At 47.3% G+C, this 17600-nt stretch overlaps 1 protein-coding gene across 1 annotated transcript in view; it reads left to right on the top strand.

The window, feature by feature from the left end:
* The first annotated feature begins 6805 nt into the window (after positions 1 to 6805).
* ADAP1 (ArfGAP with dual PH domains 1) overlaps positions 6806 to 17600 on the top strand; it is a 101973-nt gene continuing 91178 nt past the window's right edge. The window contains exon 1 of the mRNA XM_050966354.1: positions 6806 to 7209. Coding sequence (XP_050822311.1) covers positions 7125 to 7209 — 85 coding nt within the window. The 5' untranslated portion in view covers positions 6806 to 7124. The remainder of the gene's footprint in view (positions 7210 to 17600) is intronic.

Raw genomic sequence — 17600 nt, forward strand, 5'->3', positions numbered from 1 at the left:
CACCTGTTTATTGTAGCACTGAAGAAGTTTGGCTGCAGGTTCTCACGATGTTGGCTTCATGCTCCCGCATGGCTTTGGCTATGGAGCAGTGCTGCACTCTCTTGCTAGAATGCATCACTGAAAGCAAAAATATTTAACAAATATAATAATGGTACCGCAACTATTTCTGGTTATGTTATCTGTTAGATGCCAAGTTACAAAGCCTTCCCAAAGCTATTCAGACCATTTTGCCCCAGGGTATGAGAAAGGGAGGATTGTTACAGCAACTTGGGACTTAGAGATTATTAATTTTTTTTTAATTGTGCTGAATTTTTTCCACTAAACATTTTTTTGAGGGGAGTGGAAATTGAGGGGACCTTTGTCACCCTTCTCCAACTAGTTCTGCTTCTTTCCTCCTCCAAACAGCCTCTTTCCAGATAATGTTGTATCCACATCAATGCTACACAGTACTAGCATTTAGCCACAGAGGGCAACATGGTCTTATATGTTTGAATGGTTCTGACATTCCAACCAGCAGAGGGCATGGTTGGAAGACAGACTGACACACATACCGCATTATTATAAAGTTTTGCTACTTTTCTCTTCTCTGGCCCAGTTTTTAAAGTCCTTTTTCTGGGATACTAGGGCCAGAAGTAGGGTAACCAGATGTTCCAATTTTATAGGGACAGTCTCGATTTTTGGGTCTTTTTCTTATATAGGCTCCTATTAGCCCCCCACCCCCTGTCCTGATTTTTCACATTTGCTGTCTGGTCTCTCTAGCCAGAAGTGACCTATTGCTACTTCCTTTTTCTCTCTGTCACAGAATGCTCCTGCCATCGTCTGTCTTGCAGGCAGCATTATCACTTCCATGTTCTATATCCTGCATCACTTACAGTAACCACCAGTTCCCCATCTGCATGCACCATTGGCATGCTTACTTTCACTTTCATCTCTGAAGCGCAGTGAGACATTGTGCCATGCAAACGGCTGGTTCGAATGTCTCAGAACTGTTCCCATAAGGATGTGCATTTGAACAGGAAGAGATTAAATTACTGGAATTGAGCAAAAGCAATTTCCCTGATAAGTGCTTGCCTTGTGTGCTGTACACTGTGGAACTTGTCCTCCTGCAGTCTCCTACTCGGAATGAATTGGTGATCGCCAGCACTGAGAAACCACTTCAGCTTTAGTTGAACAAGTTGATACACACTCAGGGTCTGTGTCTCCTCTCTCACTCCAACTCTCCCCTACTGGGCCAATTCTGCTCTCACTTTCATCGCTATACATCAGGAGTAACTCCGCTGAGGTTAGTGGATTAACAGTGGTGTAAATGAGATCAGAATAAGGCCTACTGACTTCAGAAGAGTTACTCCTGGTTTCCCTGCTGTAAGTGAGAGCAGAACAGGGCTCATTGATAGGGCTGGATTCTCAGCTGGTATAAAACAGTGTAGCGCCATCAAACTGAATGGAGCTATACCGTCTTACTCTAGCTGAGGATATGGCCCCTAGGTGTAATATTTCATACATACAAAACTGGTTCTGTTCACTAATGACAAGGGATCTGCACCACTATCTGAGTTTCACGTAGTGTGTTATATAGTTTGTTACAAAGCAGAGGAATACAAATATACAAGTATCCTAGAGGCACCAAGTAACATAATCATCTCCTATTGTTCCCCTTGGCTCTGTTCAGATATCGAGCTGGTTGTGCACCAGCCAAGAAGAATCCACACTGTCACCTCCATGTACTGATTTCCAACTGTAAGTGGATTATTTGGATGCAGCGATACTAGCCAGAGCAGGGATACTGTAACAATTCATGTACTGTGGGTGCTGAAAGCCATTGAACCCAACTGCAAACCCTGTATATGGTGGAAACCACTTCAAGCCAGGGGGTGCGGCAGTACCTCCGGCACCCCTAGTTCCAGCACCAGTGGCCACTAAAGCAGAAAAGCAGCCGTGACGATTAACTTTCCATTTTGTGATTTCCCCTTGAGCACTTTGTATGAATGAGATTCAAGACTCCAAACAGCGTGAGGTGAAAATGGACATGACCCGGGTGCAGCTAAGGGCAGAGCTCATTGGCAGTTATGTTAACAGACTGAAAATGTGGGTTATGTGTCCAATGTATCTAGACAAACCTCCCAGAAGCATCAGAGAAATCAAGCTGTTTTCCTTCCTCCTCCCCACGACCAGTCTAAACCTTTCTGTTCTCTCACTCTTGCATGCCACCAGTAGTCTGGTGAAGTCCTAGGTCTGCTTGTGCGACTGTTAGCTAACGGGAGGACGGGGCTCACAATCAGTCCAGGTCTCTGTGCTCATGGCGCTGTGCTTTTGAGAAGGACTGGGTGCTACTGGAATGCAGTGATGCTGAAATCATATAGGCCTTTAGCCTCCAAGCAGACCCATCTGGGTGGAGTCCTGGATTTACATGGATCCTCCCTGACTTTTGGTACAGGTGCAGGATCTGCCTGGGAAAGCCATTTGCAGAGGTGAGACCAAAGATTGTTACTTTCCTACTTTATCACCCATGCCTAATTTTCCTTTGCACTTTCATAGCCTACTTCATCTTGGCAACACTTGATGTACATGAATCCATCCTTATGACTCCTCATGGGAGGGAGCTGAGGGTTCTTGTCCCTGTTCTATGAAGGGAGATTTGCTCAAGGTTACCGGAGGGAGTCAGTGTCAGGGCTGGGATTAGAACTCAGGAATGCCCCAGCCTGTGTTCCACTCACTGCTGCAGTTCTCTCTGAAATGCATCCTTTGTCTATGGATGGAACTTAATAATCCAAGAAACAAGCATATTTTAAAAAGGGAAACCCCTGAGGTTTGGTCTGTGCAACAGGAAGACCACAGCGTAACTGTTATCAATTCAGTTAGCATTGGTGGGAGGAACTGCTTTTTATCCATCTGCTGATAAGGAAAAATGTAAGGGGGAGGGCTGCCTCTCTTCTGCTCATTGGGAAGCCAACGATGTCCTTTCCAGATGATATAATATTCCAGACAGTTTTGCTTGTATGCAGTTACTGTCTGCCTGAATTATGGATATTTCGGTTTGGCATTGCTGTACATGTATTTACTGTGAACTGTTTACTTGTGTAATGGAGTGAATACCTTTTAGAATCATGTACAGGCTTTCAGTTTAATACCTTTCTACTTGCATAGTCATGGTATTGATTTGGCCATTGCAGGATCGGGGCCTTAGAGACTCTCTCTCAGCTTCTTTGAGTTATTATTGCTAATATGTCCTCTTGGTTTCATGCAGGTGTAGCTCAGATTTCCCCTTTTGGGACAGCGGCTTTTGTAATTCCCAATAACAGACCAATGGAGTTTTATTTTGTAAAACAACTGCTCTCATCTCTTGCCAGTTGCAGCCTAGACAAGATTTTTATGGCCAGTAAAGCCTGAAAATAGAATTTCATAATAGAAGATGCTGACACAGCTGTAACTCTTTAACAGTGCAAATGGCTCCTCCATAATAAAAGGAAAGCAGCCAAAATCCCACAGAGGAAAGAGCCGATACCGGGGAGGAAAAGATGGCCTTTTGGTAGTTTCGGTCAGATATTTTCAAAATATCACCAGAAGGAAGAGACTCCTTGGCAGACAGATTCCTACAAAACCTTCAGCTTTTCTCGGCTTGAGTGTAACTGCCACACCGGCTAGCATTTCCAAAGGTGCTTAGCTCCCACTGACTTCATCACAAGGGCTTGGAGCTCAGCACTTCTGAAGACCAGGCTCATATTAGCTGTTACTAAGGCCGCTATTTAGCAATTAGAAAATATTTTCTGGGTTAAAAAGGTTTAAAATATTTTTTAATTAAATCTGACTACAAATGCTGATTGGCAATGGAAAGACAGAAACCATTGGTGTGAGGACAGCCTAGCACCAGAGCTGGTCCCACCTCCAGTGGAGCTAGTGGGAGCTTTGTGGAGCTTGCTAAAGTACCCCAAGCTGGTTATGCTCTCTGGGCTGATCCAGCATCTGTTGAAGTCATTGGATAGGCTCCCACTGACTTCAGTGGGCATTGGAGCAGAACCATAGGCAGCATGATAGCAGGGCCTCTTCTTGTGTGTTTAGATCCCTCCCTGCCTTTAAAGGTCCCATCATTGTGACTCAGGTCAGTAGGTGATTGTGTCTTTGCTGTCATGGGCCCTGCCATGTGGAACTTGCTCCCCCACCCCCCCTCCAACAACCACAGATCATTCCTCCCCACTTCTGCTGTTTCTGCTTTCACATTCCTGTACGGCAAGCATAGCTGCTCTGAAATCCATGGCATGATGAAGCCAGATCCTCAGCTGCTGTTCATCAGCATAGCATTGTTGGCTTTCATGGAGCTATGCTGATTGACTAAGGTTCTTTAAATCAGGACTGCTAACTCAGCTGAAATCTATGGAGTTAACACAGTGTAAATCAGGAGTGACGCCGGATGGAGTTAGGCTTGTGTAAAGTTAGTGTAAGTGAAAGAGGATCAGGGTCTTTTATTCCCAAAGCATTGACTGCTTTTGTTCCTATAGTTCTGACTTCTCCACCTCCCATTCTCTTCTTACGCTGGTCCCTTTGTCCACTCTCCTCACATGCACTTTTTGTTCTCCTCATTTGAAGTTTGCAGTGGGATTTTTACTATAAAGTTTTTTTGCATTGTGACAAGGCATGCTCCACAAATTATATTATTAGATTTAAATAATGATGACTGCTCTCAATCAATCTTCCACCCCTACCATCCCCCTTTCCTTTATGAGAGGGCTTGTTCTGATCATCTGCAACAGTCCCCATTATATTTGATTTTATTACAAGATATAAATTTCTTTCTGCAGCCCTGGAACACAGAGTGCAGAGAGGAGAGCAGAATTGCCTAGCAACCAGGAGAACAAAAAATTAAGAGAATCAATAAGCCTGGATGGAAAGCTAAACAGGGACTTTAAAACAAAATCTTTTGTTGTTGTTGTTCCTCCTCTGGTAATGATTTGCAATATCTCAGCTGTAGCATGGAGAGGTCATTATGTGCAATAGATGCTTCTGGGGGCAGGAAGGGCCGAGGGACTGGTCTGCATCAAAATTAAAGAATAGATGAAAACCCAGCAACCGGATACAGACTTGCATAATGCCCTCATCCTGCAAACACGCATATGAGTAATTCCACTGACTTTAATGGAACTATTCATGTATGCAAGTGTTTGCAGGCACGGGGCCAAGAGTCTACCTCAGGGCCAGTTCTGTTCTCATTTACACTGGTATAAATCCACAGTAATTCCACTGAAGTCAGTGGTTGTACTCCAGATTGACACCAATATAACTGGAAAAAGAATTTGGCTCTGAGTTTTAAGGAGGTGACAGGCTGTTTGACATATAAGTAGGGGGCCCAATTCTGTAGATAGTCCAGATAAAATCTGTAGTAGGATTACTTCACAGGAGTCAGAGCTGCAGGACTGGACCCTAGGTTAGCATGACAGCCAGGTTTTTCAAAGCTAGATAGAAAAAGCAACCTGTAATGTACAGAGGGTTGCTTCATTATATGAATTTTTTAAAACATCAGAAATTAATGCAGTTAAACTTAGTATATATCAGTAAAAATGGTAAAATAATTTAGGAAAATATTTTTCAGATTAAGGAGAAGTCCCATTGAAATCAAAGGCATTACTTACAGAAGTGAAGTTACACATGTGATTGAAGGATCAGGGTCATAACTTGGATTTAGTGATGGTTTTCTGTTGGGTTATTTGATCCGTGATCCTGAAAACATTTGCATACATGCTTAACTTTGGATGGAAGTCAAATCAATGGGATTCCTCATCATACAGTCAGACAGATAAGTAAGCCTTTGCACGATGAAAGCTTTGATTTTTCTTTTTAAGGGGATGGGGTGTAATTGAACAAGTGGATTCAAAAATTATTCTGGCACAGTAATTTCTAGGTGATGTATGATCTCGATGCAATTGACCAGCAGTTGGGGAGGAAGGATGAGCCAGTATTCACCTACGATGTGGGAGACCTAGCTTCATTTTGCTGCTGGACCACAGACTTACTGAGGGACCTTGGATAAGTCTGTTAGGGCCCAGCTCCCCATCAGTACAGTGGGGATTATAGCACTTCCCCACCTCACGGGGTGTTGTGGGGATATGTAAAAATTGGAAGGTACTCAGGTGCTAAGATGATGAAGAGATTTGCAAAGTGCTTTGAGACCCCTGCAAGGAAAGTGCTATTGAAATAAATCAGCTTTTTTTTTTTTCATTTGAATTTTATCAGTAAAGAAGGGGGAAAAGCAGGAGGGTCAGGGGAAAAGTGTGGACATCAGTCAAGTTGTTTTTTTACTGAGAGGGGTATATATTTTAATTTTACTAAACAAAAATACACTCAATGATCAACATCAAACAAAAATAAAGAAAACCCAAAATATCAACTCCCAAAACATCGGCTAAAATAAACACAAAAGAAGGCCCTGCTCATACTTAACTTTATGCACTGTGAGTCTTCCCCCTTGGTTTCATGCAAACTAAGGCCTCAGCCTTGCAAATGGATCTATCCAGGTCCCTCTGGGCACCCAGGCAGCGCTTCATTGCAATCAGAAAAGTGCCCAGACAGATTCATGTCACCGAGGGCCCCAGCCTGCAAACACTTGGGCAGGGGCTTAAGCTGTGGTCTCAGTGAAGCCAGTGGGGCTACTCGTCTCTGCAGGCTCGGGGTTAAAAGGTGGGAAGAAGGTTTTGTCCTGTCCTCCCCGCAGCGCGCCGCTCTCACGCCCAGGGGGTCCCGCGGGGCCCGGCTGCAGGAGGGAGGATTCGCCACTGGGGGTCGCGGGTGAACCAGGCTGGCCAGGAGAGGGCCAGGCTCGGGGCTCCTGCGAAAGGCAGCGCGTTCCCCGCCGCGGCGGGAGGAATGCGGAACCAGCCCCGTGCAAAGAGCTGCGGCTGCTGCTGCCCGGGCTGGAGGCTGCTCAGAGCCCAGTGAGGAGGATGGGGAAGCGGGAGCCCTAAGCGCCCTGCTGCCGCCCAGGGGGTCCGCCTTGCCCGTCTGAGCCGGGGCCAGATGAAGCAGCCCCCGGCGGCGAGGTAGCCTCTCCAGCGCCCCCAGCCCAGCCCCATGAAGCTCATCTAGCAGAGGAGGAGGAGAGAAGCCGGAGCCGAGCCCTTCTCACTCGCACCGTCCCCATGGCGAAGGAGAAGCCCAGGAAGGCTTTGCAGGAGCTGCTCCAGAGACCAGGCAACCAGCTGTGCGCGGACTGCTCCGCACCCGGTAAGGGCGGGGGACCGCGGGCTGGAACTAGCGAGCTCCCCAGCCGCTGCCCGGGGTGGGGGAGCGGCGTGGCTGGGGCAGGCACCGAGGGAGCAGGAGCCCTCGGCGGCCGCCGCCCTGTGGGGACCGGGCTGCACCTGCCGCCCGGGCAGGGCGGGGTCCCATCCAAGTTTGCCTGGGCCAGGTGGCCGCCCCGCTCGGGGAGAGCCAGGCGGGCTGGGCGCCCTGCTGCGGCGAGCTCAGCTGCCAGCCTGCAGCGGGCGCAGTGCTTGCCCCTAGCCGGGCTATTGCAAAACTGCGGGCTCTGGAGAAAGAGGAAACCGGCCGCTGGGCTCTCTGGAAGGCGGCCGCATGAGCAGGGTCCGAGCCCACCCTCGGCCGGGGGTTCCCAGCCCCCATTGGCGAGGCAGGGCAAGAGGAAGGTCTCCCGGTTGCTCAGCTGGGGGAGGTGATGAAGGCGATGCCCCAGGGGACAGTTTGAGGGGGGGGCGACCCAGGAGAGGGGTGAGCCCCCGATCCGGCAGCTGGCCGGCCAAGCTGTGCTCTAGACCCTAGTGGGGTGCCAGGGAAGAGAGGGTGCCCTGGAGTCCCAGCAGGGAGAGCCGGGGTACCTAGCCCCCCCAGCTCTCTGGGGCTGCCTTATGAATGCTGATGTCATCCCCGGCTACTTCAGCCGGTTTGTGTGTGAGAGCTGCAGTGCAGATCGAGCCCTACGCTCAGATGACAATGACACTGCCAGGGTGGGCAGGCAGGGGTGAGGTTTGCAGGCTTAGGGCTGGGCGATCTAGTCCGTGTCAGGCTGGGGGCTCTGCCTCCTTGCTCCTGTCGTTATTCCCTCCCTGCAAACTGTGTGGGGCTTTTGTTGCCAAGTAGCCAAGGTTCCCTTTCTCAGGGAATCAACAGACCTGGTGCTCCCAGTGCCTGGCTGTGCCACTTCCTGCCAGCCAACCTTTGACCACCACCACACAGGTGTTTCTTCATGCTGCGTAACTATACATGATAAAATGTCAGTTGTGCTCATTGCTGGGGGTGGAGGAGGGGATGGCCGAGGGAGCTTCTGAGCCAGACACACACCCTTCCTTGTCCTTTGAATGGAGAAGTCAGGGGGGCTGAGCCTGGTGGTTTGAATGCCTAGGGAAAAGTCCTGCAGAGTTTAATAGAAAATAACCTTCCGGGGGAGAGTGACAGAGAATGATACCCTCTTGCAGAAATTGGTAGATTGACTTTAAAATATTAAACCTGCAGAAGGGCTATTTTAAGCTATTACACTCTATAGGTTTTAGGACGTTGACAGAATGTTATTACCTTTCTGTAGCATCTCATTGATTTCCACCTTGTTAAATATCGGTAGGATCTGGGATGGATCATTAACCATGGATTTGTGTCCCTCATCTGCATTGAAGCTAAACTGGGATCCCCTAAAGATACTTTCAATCACATTGTACCTGGCTAGTGATGCCTAAGAACTGCTACTACTTTGTGTGTGTGGCTTTGCTGGCTGGTAGAACTCCACCTAGTCACTCCCACCTCTTGCAGTATAACCTTATTAACCCACTTCTTAGGCACCTTGGGTGCTTTCTGACACCTCGGTGACGATCTGCCGGAGCCCCTCGGCCTCACCTTGCTGTACATAGCTTGGCTCTGATTGCAGTAGGAGTCTCCCTAAAAACCTTCCTGAAGGAGAATTTTCAGGCTGGGACTGTTCAGATCGATAGCATAACTGTTAAGGGGGGAGTAATGCAAAGCCCACCCAACAAAATAGGGAGTAGTTACCCAGTATCATCATGATTAAGATGAAACTATGGCTCAATAAAATAGCTTATGTTGTGGTTAGGTTATTAGGGACTCCGAAGGTGGGTTTTAAAGCTATGAAGCCACAGTCTGCTGTTGGTCACACCTGGGTGCAGAGATGTGCTCAGTGGTATCGCATCTTGTAACAGAGGAAAAATTTGGGTCACTGTCTTGTGATGCAAGATGTATTATTATTGTAATTCAATTCCTTTTCAATGTGGTCTAACATAACCTTAACAGGCCGGTTTTCTCCTGCGTTGTACCCCTGCTCTACAGTCATTGACCCTTCCACTTTAGTTTTTTTAACCATGCACAGTAACTCTACTGTAGTATATGCTCAGACTGGGGTTCAGTGATGGTAAACCGACATGCATGTGCGTGTTATGGGTTATTTAGGACAATTAAAGATGAGAGAGAGAGAGAGACACACACACACACACACAGTGTGAATGTGTATTACATATCAAATCAGTGGACCAAATCTGGTTATTTGCATTGGGGTAAAGGAGAGTAGGATATAGGGCAGTGCTTTCCAATCTAGGCAAGGCAAGGAGCAGTGAGATGGGAACAGTTACATGACCCTTGACTTGCATTGCCCTATGCTACATCCTGCCACGTGCAGGTTAAATAGCGGGCGGTGTATTTCCCTGATCCTGCAGTGGCTCCCAATACCGCCAGTCATGTTTACAGGGCTGCAGGGGCAGGCATATCAGCTCAAGTTTCCCTTCTCATCCTGTCTCATTTAGCTCAGGCATGAGGCCACATATAGTCTACAGCAGTGGTTTTCAACCTGTGGTGCACGGACCCCTGGGGCCGCAGACTATGTCTGAGATTTCCACAGGGGTCTGCATCTCCATCTGAATTTTTTTTAGGGTTCTGCAATGAAAAATGGTTGAAAACCACTAGCTGAAAACCCACAGAGTCAATGGAGAGTAACCTTCCTTTTAGTGAGAGAACTGGGCAGGGATGGGGGAGAGAACACACAAACAACAAAATAGAAATAGGAAAGGAAAACAATAAAGAAAACAAGATGAGAATGGAAGAAGAGAGGAGAGAAAACAAACAGAAGACAGGAAGGCTGGTGCCAATTGGCAGATGGTGCAAGGGGACGGAGAGAATAGGCATTCAGCTGCCAGTCCAGTGCAATCAGGGATCTGGTGAAACTAAAGGCTGATATTCTCTAGCATGAAGTGTGCATGTGTCTCTAACAAGGGAGAATTCATGAGCTAGTGAGAATCGGCTCCAAGATGCAGCCATTTAGCTAAGAGATTCTAACAATAGGGTAAATAATAGAGCTGTTTGGAAAAACAAAACAAAATAGCTACTGTTTTCAAATTTTTTTCATTCCATTTGTGTAGAAAGCAGCTCACTTTTCGCTCTTTGAAATTTCCTGCAGAATCAAATCTTTTTTTAGAAATCGTGATTGTTTTTTAAAGTTACATTTTTGTCAATTTTAGAAAAACTCTCCCTTATCATTGATTATTTTTGTTGCGGTAATGCCCCAGAGCCTCAGTCATGGATCAGGACCCCATGGTGCTAGGTGCTGTAAAAACTCTGAACAAAGAGATGGCTCCTGCTCCAAAGAGCTTGCAATCTAACCTCTCCTAGTGGCTAAGCTGTGCAACCTAATGGCGCAGTGAAAAAAACAGTCCCCAGAATGGTAAATGAGGGTACAAAAGTAACCTGAAATAAGCACCCTTCTCTCCAGGATGTACTGGCAACTTGGTCCTCCTGGTCCACGTGCTCCCCCTGCCCTCCCCTGACCACTTAGGTTAACTGCCCCTCCCAAGTCTTATGGAGACCAAAACCAAGGTGAAGACCAAATACCTAAGATTGGAAAACAAACTAACAGGCTAATTTTTTTCATTTGCAGTTTTTATTGAGTGTTTTTTAAAAAAAGGTTTTAGTAAAAACCTAATTGTGGGGGGTTTCTTTTGGGGTGTGTGTGCGTGCACTCGCAAAAGTTCATTTTTGCAGAAAAAAGTAATTTTTGATTATAAGTGCTTTCTATCCAAGAATTCCAACCTGCTATAGCGAACAATGAGAGTGCATGTTATCCAAGTCTTTGAGACTGAATTATAATGTATAAACCATTGTAATAAAACCGTTATTCGGAACACACAGCCCTGGATATCACATGCTGCAGGACTCTTTGTTGGATTGTGTGTCTCACCTGGTGGAAGCCAGGTTGCAGCAAGTCTGTTTCACTGGACCAAGGTGTTTGTCATCCGGGAAGGCGGAGTGCGGTGTGCAGTCTGATGGCACAGTGAATAATCTCTCCTGGTGGCTGGCGTGCACTGTCTCCCAACATGTTAGAATGTTTTTTTTCCTTTTAGACTAAAGCGGCAGCACTTTAGCGTTGCAAGTGTAAACTAGCCCTAATATGGCAATTCAATTGGTTTTAAACCATTCTTTGTCTCCAGCAGTATCTTTCTGCACATGGGAGATGATGGTTGTCTGGGGCCATAGCAAGGCTTTGCATGTTTCTCTTCATATTCCATTCTTATCTGGTTTAGGGTTGCATTTCCGCTGGTTCATAATCTTTTTACATTATCAGGGATGAAGAAACATGGACCTGCAGGCAAAACTGCAAATGCCGCTGGAGTGATGCTACGGCTTAGAGCTTGTCAAGTGCATTTTTATGGGCTCCAGCCCATTCATTGTTAATTTTCTCTCATGCGCTCTCATCTTTCCCATTTGACTGGAACTATTGAAATAAACGGGCAAATGGGTAACTTCCACTTAAATATATACGAATTTCATCTAATTCTAGCAGGATTTGTGATAATGGGAAGGAAGACCAACAGAAATGATAGTGGGGTGGGACCATGTTATTATAGGGCCTGGTGCTGGGCACTCAATTCCCATTGGAGTTGAGGGTATTTAGTATCTTGCTGAACTATGCAACTCAGAACAACCTGAGGGTTGAGGAGAGCGCTTACAGCAGGAGCCATTACAACCGTAGCTCCCACATACCCAGGAACTGGGGCATCTTCCTGTGCTTAAATTGTTGCTCCAGTTAGGCAGAGCCATTTAATGCAATAAACACATGACATAAGGTTGACAAGAGGAAAATGTAAAGAAGTGCAAGAAACCCCTTGCCTTGTTTTGGGAGGAGGAGGGCATTGAAAGAGGTGGGCGGGGGGGTGGTTAAAATCAATCAGAAGGATGGGTAAGGAGCTAGCGGGCAGAGGCGGAGAGGAAAGTGTTCCCATTGCATTTGTGTTTTGCTTTAGACCATCTCTGCGGGGAGGGCTTTTTGAACTACAAGAATGCTTCATGTTGCAGGGGTTTGACTGTCCACCCCAATTTCATAACTCGCTAAGCTTGCAGCACTGCTGTGATCTGCAGATAACAAGCCGAGGGGGGCACTCAGGCCCCGAGTGCTGGATGCAAAGGGTTTGGCATATTTGTAAAAATGTCTGGGTAAAAGCTCCGCTGACAGGGAGTGGTTGTCTGCAGTGTGCATCCTCATGTGTAAAGAGAAAAGCCCCTTTCTACAACCCCAGCATTTTCTCCTAAAGTACAGTAGCCTGGAGAAGCAACAAAATCCTGACTCTGCACACAAATGTCTTCTGATTCTGGTATGAAATCAACCCTCTCCTGCAGCCCAACCCCCTTCCTCAGCCCGGAGTCCCCTCCTGCACCCAAACACTCTCCTGGAGCCTGCACCCCCCCAACACCCTGCCCCAGCCCTCTCCTGTACCCCAAACCCCGCATCCCACAACCCCAGCTGGAGCCCTCACCCCCTGACCCCAACTCCCTGCTCCAGCCCAGAGCCCTCTCCCACACCCCAAAGCCCTCATCCCTGGTTCCAACCCAGTGCCCGCATGCCCAACCAAAGCTCTCACCCCCGTTCTGCATCCCTGCCCCAGCTTGGTGAAAGTGAGTGACGGCGGGGGAGAGTGAGTGATGGAGGGAGCGGGGCTGGAGTGAGTGGGGGCGGGGCCTCAGAGAAGGGGCGGGACAGGGGTGTTTGGTTTTGTGTGATTAGAAAGTTGGCATTTGACATTTGTCTTGATCAGGCTAGCAACAATAATATAATGTGTTGGGTCTTTTTAAAGGCTGAGAAAATGTGTCACTGCTTGTTACTTGAGGCTTTGGGGTTCATGTATAACTCATGCTAAGAGGGTGAGAGTATGTGTTCCCATCTTGTGGCTGTTCCACATGGGTTTGGGTCTGCTACTGGTCCCAGCTAATGGAGTTAGTTCTTTAGCCGAAGTGGCAAAGGCTTATGCTTTCAGTTTGGAAGGTCTTAGATTCAAACTCCGCTTATGGGTACAGGTGCAGTTGGTTATATAACCACCATATTCCTGTTAACTTCCATCCCATCCCTGTTTTTTCCCTCTCTCCTCCTTCAAGTTTGATAAATTGTCTTGAGTCTTATGAGAGAACCAGGAAATCTGTGAGATTTTTTTTTTACGTGATTATTATTTCTTGAAGGACAGTTATGTGTTTTAGTAATGATTGGCTAAAGAGTGTTTATGCACTGTTTTCTTTTGGGATGTGACAGAGGTAGGGGCTGGGGAAGTTAATTTCTGACTCCACTCTGAATTTCCCATATGTCCTGGGTCCTTCTCTAGCCCTTATCTTCATTTTCTGTACTTTCAAAGATGAATGAAGCATAAAAATGCCATCTGAATATCTTGCTCCTAGGTTTAGTTTGTAAAGATAGGCATAACAGCAGATCTGTAGCTTTAAAACCAGTATAGTCGATCAGTAAACACCATAATTATCTGTAGTGTTTTGCAGTGGAAGTAGTCAGAAACTGGCATCTGTTTGTACTGTAGCAATGATACTTAAAGACCAGTGGCTTATTGCATTTGGGGCGATGTGTTCTATTTAATATTCCCCTGTCGATGTTGTTTTCCATGTTAAGGGAACAAAGCCATTTGGTTGGAACTTAGGAATGCCTGGAGGTTTTCTTTTATCAGGTTTTACTGCTATTTACTAAAGGGAGAAGCTTGATAATAATTGTTTTTTTAATAGCGGTCATGATGATGGTAAAACTAACAGCAAGAACTGATTCAGTCAAACTTATCTTGGGCAGACATAAAGCTGCAATAAATCAAAATGAATGGAGCAAAAAGTGCATGTGAGTGACAGTATTTGTTACTGGCTCAAAAGAGGCATGGCCCATAAGTCATCTGAGACACAATTATTTTCGAACTACCTAGATTTACATTAGGCAGCCTGAGCAATTGCGGTTTAACTACGGGGCACTTAAAAAGAACCTTCTCTTTCAAAGCATGGATTTAGTCAATGTGGTTAACTACAACTTGCTGCATAACTTCTTTACTTCGTTGGTGTCTCGTCTTTAAAACAGCTTCATGCAAGCGTGCGGAACTCACCCCTGCGGCGCCTCCTGTTGGTCGTCTCAGGGAATTAGCTCTCCAGCCTCCGGAGCGCCCTCTGCAGGTTGGTGTCCCACTGCCGCTTGGCCCCCTTGTCCCTCCCAGGACTTGAGTGCCCCATTATCTGGGATGCTGCCCCTAGCAGTACACCCCTCGGTCTCAGGGTCTCCCCTCCCCGTGGAACCCCCACCCCCACCTCACCTCAGTCATAGGCTACTGCCAGTCACCAACTAGCCCCCACTCCATGGGGCAGATTGCAGTATAAGCCACTCATCACAGGCAAAGGGGTTTTGGACCTGCTGCCTTTCTCTGCAACCCAGTACCTCTATGGGGCCTTGGACAAGGCCCTGCAGCCTGGGGAGTTGCCAGCCTGGAGCTCACCAGCCCCTCTGGCCTTTCCCCAGCCCTGCCTTGCTCTAGGTACCCTGAGCTTCCCAGCAACCAGGCCCCACCCCGAAGGGAGAGAGAGAGACTGTCTGCTCCTTGGTCCACTGCCCTCTTATAAGGGCCAGCTGCGGCCTGACTGGGGCGTGGCCCAGCTGTGGCTACTTCCCCAATCAGCCCAGCCTAAGGCTCCTAGCCCTCTCCAAGGGCTGGCTTTTAATCCCTTTCAGGCTGGGCGTGGGTGACCACCCTGCTACACTTCAGCTTCATGAGTGTAGTCATTTGCTTGGTCACATCAAATCCTGTGTCTGAAATCTGATCGTGGTCCATCAAGACAGCCAACTGCTGGGATGAAACCTGTGATGACCCCAAGGTCTGGGCATGTTTTAGGTTGCTGTATGTCTGAGCGGAGAATTTTTCAACATGTTACCCTGGGGAATAGTAATGAAGACAGTGAGGCTCTGAATGGTAGTTGTTGTTATAGCTTCCTTCATCCAAAAGTAGAGCAAAGCACATTACAAAATAATAGATGCAGAGCTGGGGACCAAACCTATAAACTGCAGGGAACTCTCTGACTCCAATGAGAGTTCCCTGTATACTCCTGCCCATCCCTCCACCCCCCCCGCTGGCTTCTCTCTGCCTCCTGGCCGGACCCCAGTGCACCTCCGGCTCTGGGCAGTCTCTGCTTCCCACCACCTGTGGGGCACCACCTGTTTCCCTAGCTGAACTGCCAGGGACTGGTGCAGAAGCCTGGCCAGTCTCAATCAGTTGGCGGGGGGTGGAGGGGTGGCACAGTGTGCCAGTTTGTAAATAATGCCCTCACACTGGGCTGGGTGGGGCAGGGCCATCCCTGCCATATCATGCCCTGGTTGGCTCCTTGCTCCGCCCCTCCCCCCATGCCGTGCTCCACGGGGGCCCATAAATATGTTTGGCGCCAGGTCCACAAAAGGTTAATTCAGCCCTGCTATGCAGTAGCAGAGGCAAGAGGAGGAAAAAGAGAAGCAGCTGGGGAGGGGGAGACCAGGGAGTAATTGGAGGATGGAGAGGAGTGGAGAAATCAGTAGCAGATTATAGAGTTTCAAGGGCCAGTTCCTCTTGCGGAGCAGTCAGTCCTGGAGAATTTTAATTCTCCACAGTTCTTTTCTGTCCTGGCTTAGGTTGGCGGGAATTAATTTTACTCTTGACACATTCTGAGCTATGCTCCTTTCCACTCATCCCGCTGGCACCAAAAACAATCACCAAGTTATGCTGTGAGAGGCCAGTAGCTGTCGGTGTTCAGCAAAACACAGACATCAATGCACATCTCCCCATTTCCCCCCTCGCCCTCCTCCCCATTGAGATTCTGTGTTTAGAAGCAGCTAAAATATTTGAAAACCAGAAGAGCAATAAACAGAAAGTCACTGCTAACACACAGCACTGTTAGGGAGAGCTGTCCAGCATTAAAAATGAGTCCCTGTGCCTTGTTGCTGACAGGTCCGATAAGCAGAGTGAAATATGCAGCTCTCATCATGCTATAGAAAAAGTTAACTTGCTCTGCTGCAGTTTGGTGGGACTTGAGTTTGGAGCAACACAGCCTCCGTTGTAGGTTAGAGCTGAACAGACAAGGTTGAAAGGAAGGTGGCAGAGAGAAAGATAGCTACAGCAGGCGAAGGCTTTATCGGGTAAACTGGTACAGTTGCTCCAAATGATTGGGTCTTCCCTCCTCTCACACTTTTGCCACCATCTGTTCTTCGGAAATAGAAATGGACTGTAAGGCTCTGGAAAACATGGTTCCTGCTAATGGCCCAAATTCTGGATCCTTAATCAAGAAAAGCTGCCACCGAATTCAGTAGGGGGTTTTGTTTGATTAAGGACGACAGCATTTGGTTCAAAGAACTGATTATTTGCATAGGGTAGTGTCTAGAGGTCCCAACTGAGCCTGGAACCCTGTTGTGCTTGATGGTGTACTAGCATATGGTAAAGGACAGTCCCTGCCCACAAGAACTCATACTCCGAATAGGCCAGACAAAGGGTGAGAAAGAGGTAGTGTAACCCTCCTCATTTTACAGGTGGGGAGCCGAGGCACAGAGATATTAAGGACCGGATTCTGAGCTGGTGTAAATCATTGTGGCTGAGTTATGCTAATTGAGCATCAAGCCATACGGGGACTCGACCGAGGCAGAGCTGGATACTGAAACCTGATCTCCTGTGTCTCTAGTGCCCAACAGTTCTCAAACTGGCAGTTGTGAGGGTATTATGTAGGGAATTGTGAGCTGTCAGCCTCCACCCCAACCGCTGCTTTGCCTCCAGCATTTAGAATGGTGTTACAGATTAAAACCACTTTTTTTATATTTAAGGGTGGTCGCACTCAGAGGCTTGCTGTGTGCAAGGGGTCACAGATACAAAAGATTGAGAACCCTTAACCCAAGAAGTGATCCCATCTCGAATACGGATTTTATTCCATTGATCTGCGATACTCTGTCCTTCCTTTTGTGTCCCACATTGCATCAATGGCAAGTTGCAAGCTTTGAGCTTGAACTAGTGGATGGAGTAAAATGTGACATCTCCCATCGCTATAAAACATTTTAACAGAGCTTTTCCAGAAAGGTTTTTGAAAGCGTGCACCTAGATAGTTCATATAGTGTAAAAACATCCCCCTAAATATTCCTGCGCGTTTAAGATAACATTTGTTTGTAAAGAGACAAACCTGGTATTTTTTTTAATCTCTTCTGACAAAATTCACACAGTCTGATGTGCACTTTGGTAGAAATTGTGCTGAAATAGGCACTGCTTTGATCTGATCTCATTACTCTGAGAAATCTTAAAGCACAATAACATCATTGCAGAATTGCTTTACTGAGACTATGGTGCCAACCATCACTT

Source organism: Gopherus flavomarginatus, chromosome 9 (assembly GCF_025201925.1).
Source record: "Gopherus flavomarginatus isolate rGopFla2 chromosome 9, rGopFla2.mat.asm, whole genome shotgun sequence".
Taxonomy (NCBI): Eukaryota; Metazoa; Chordata; order Testudines; family Testudinidae; genus Gopherus; species Gopherus flavomarginatus.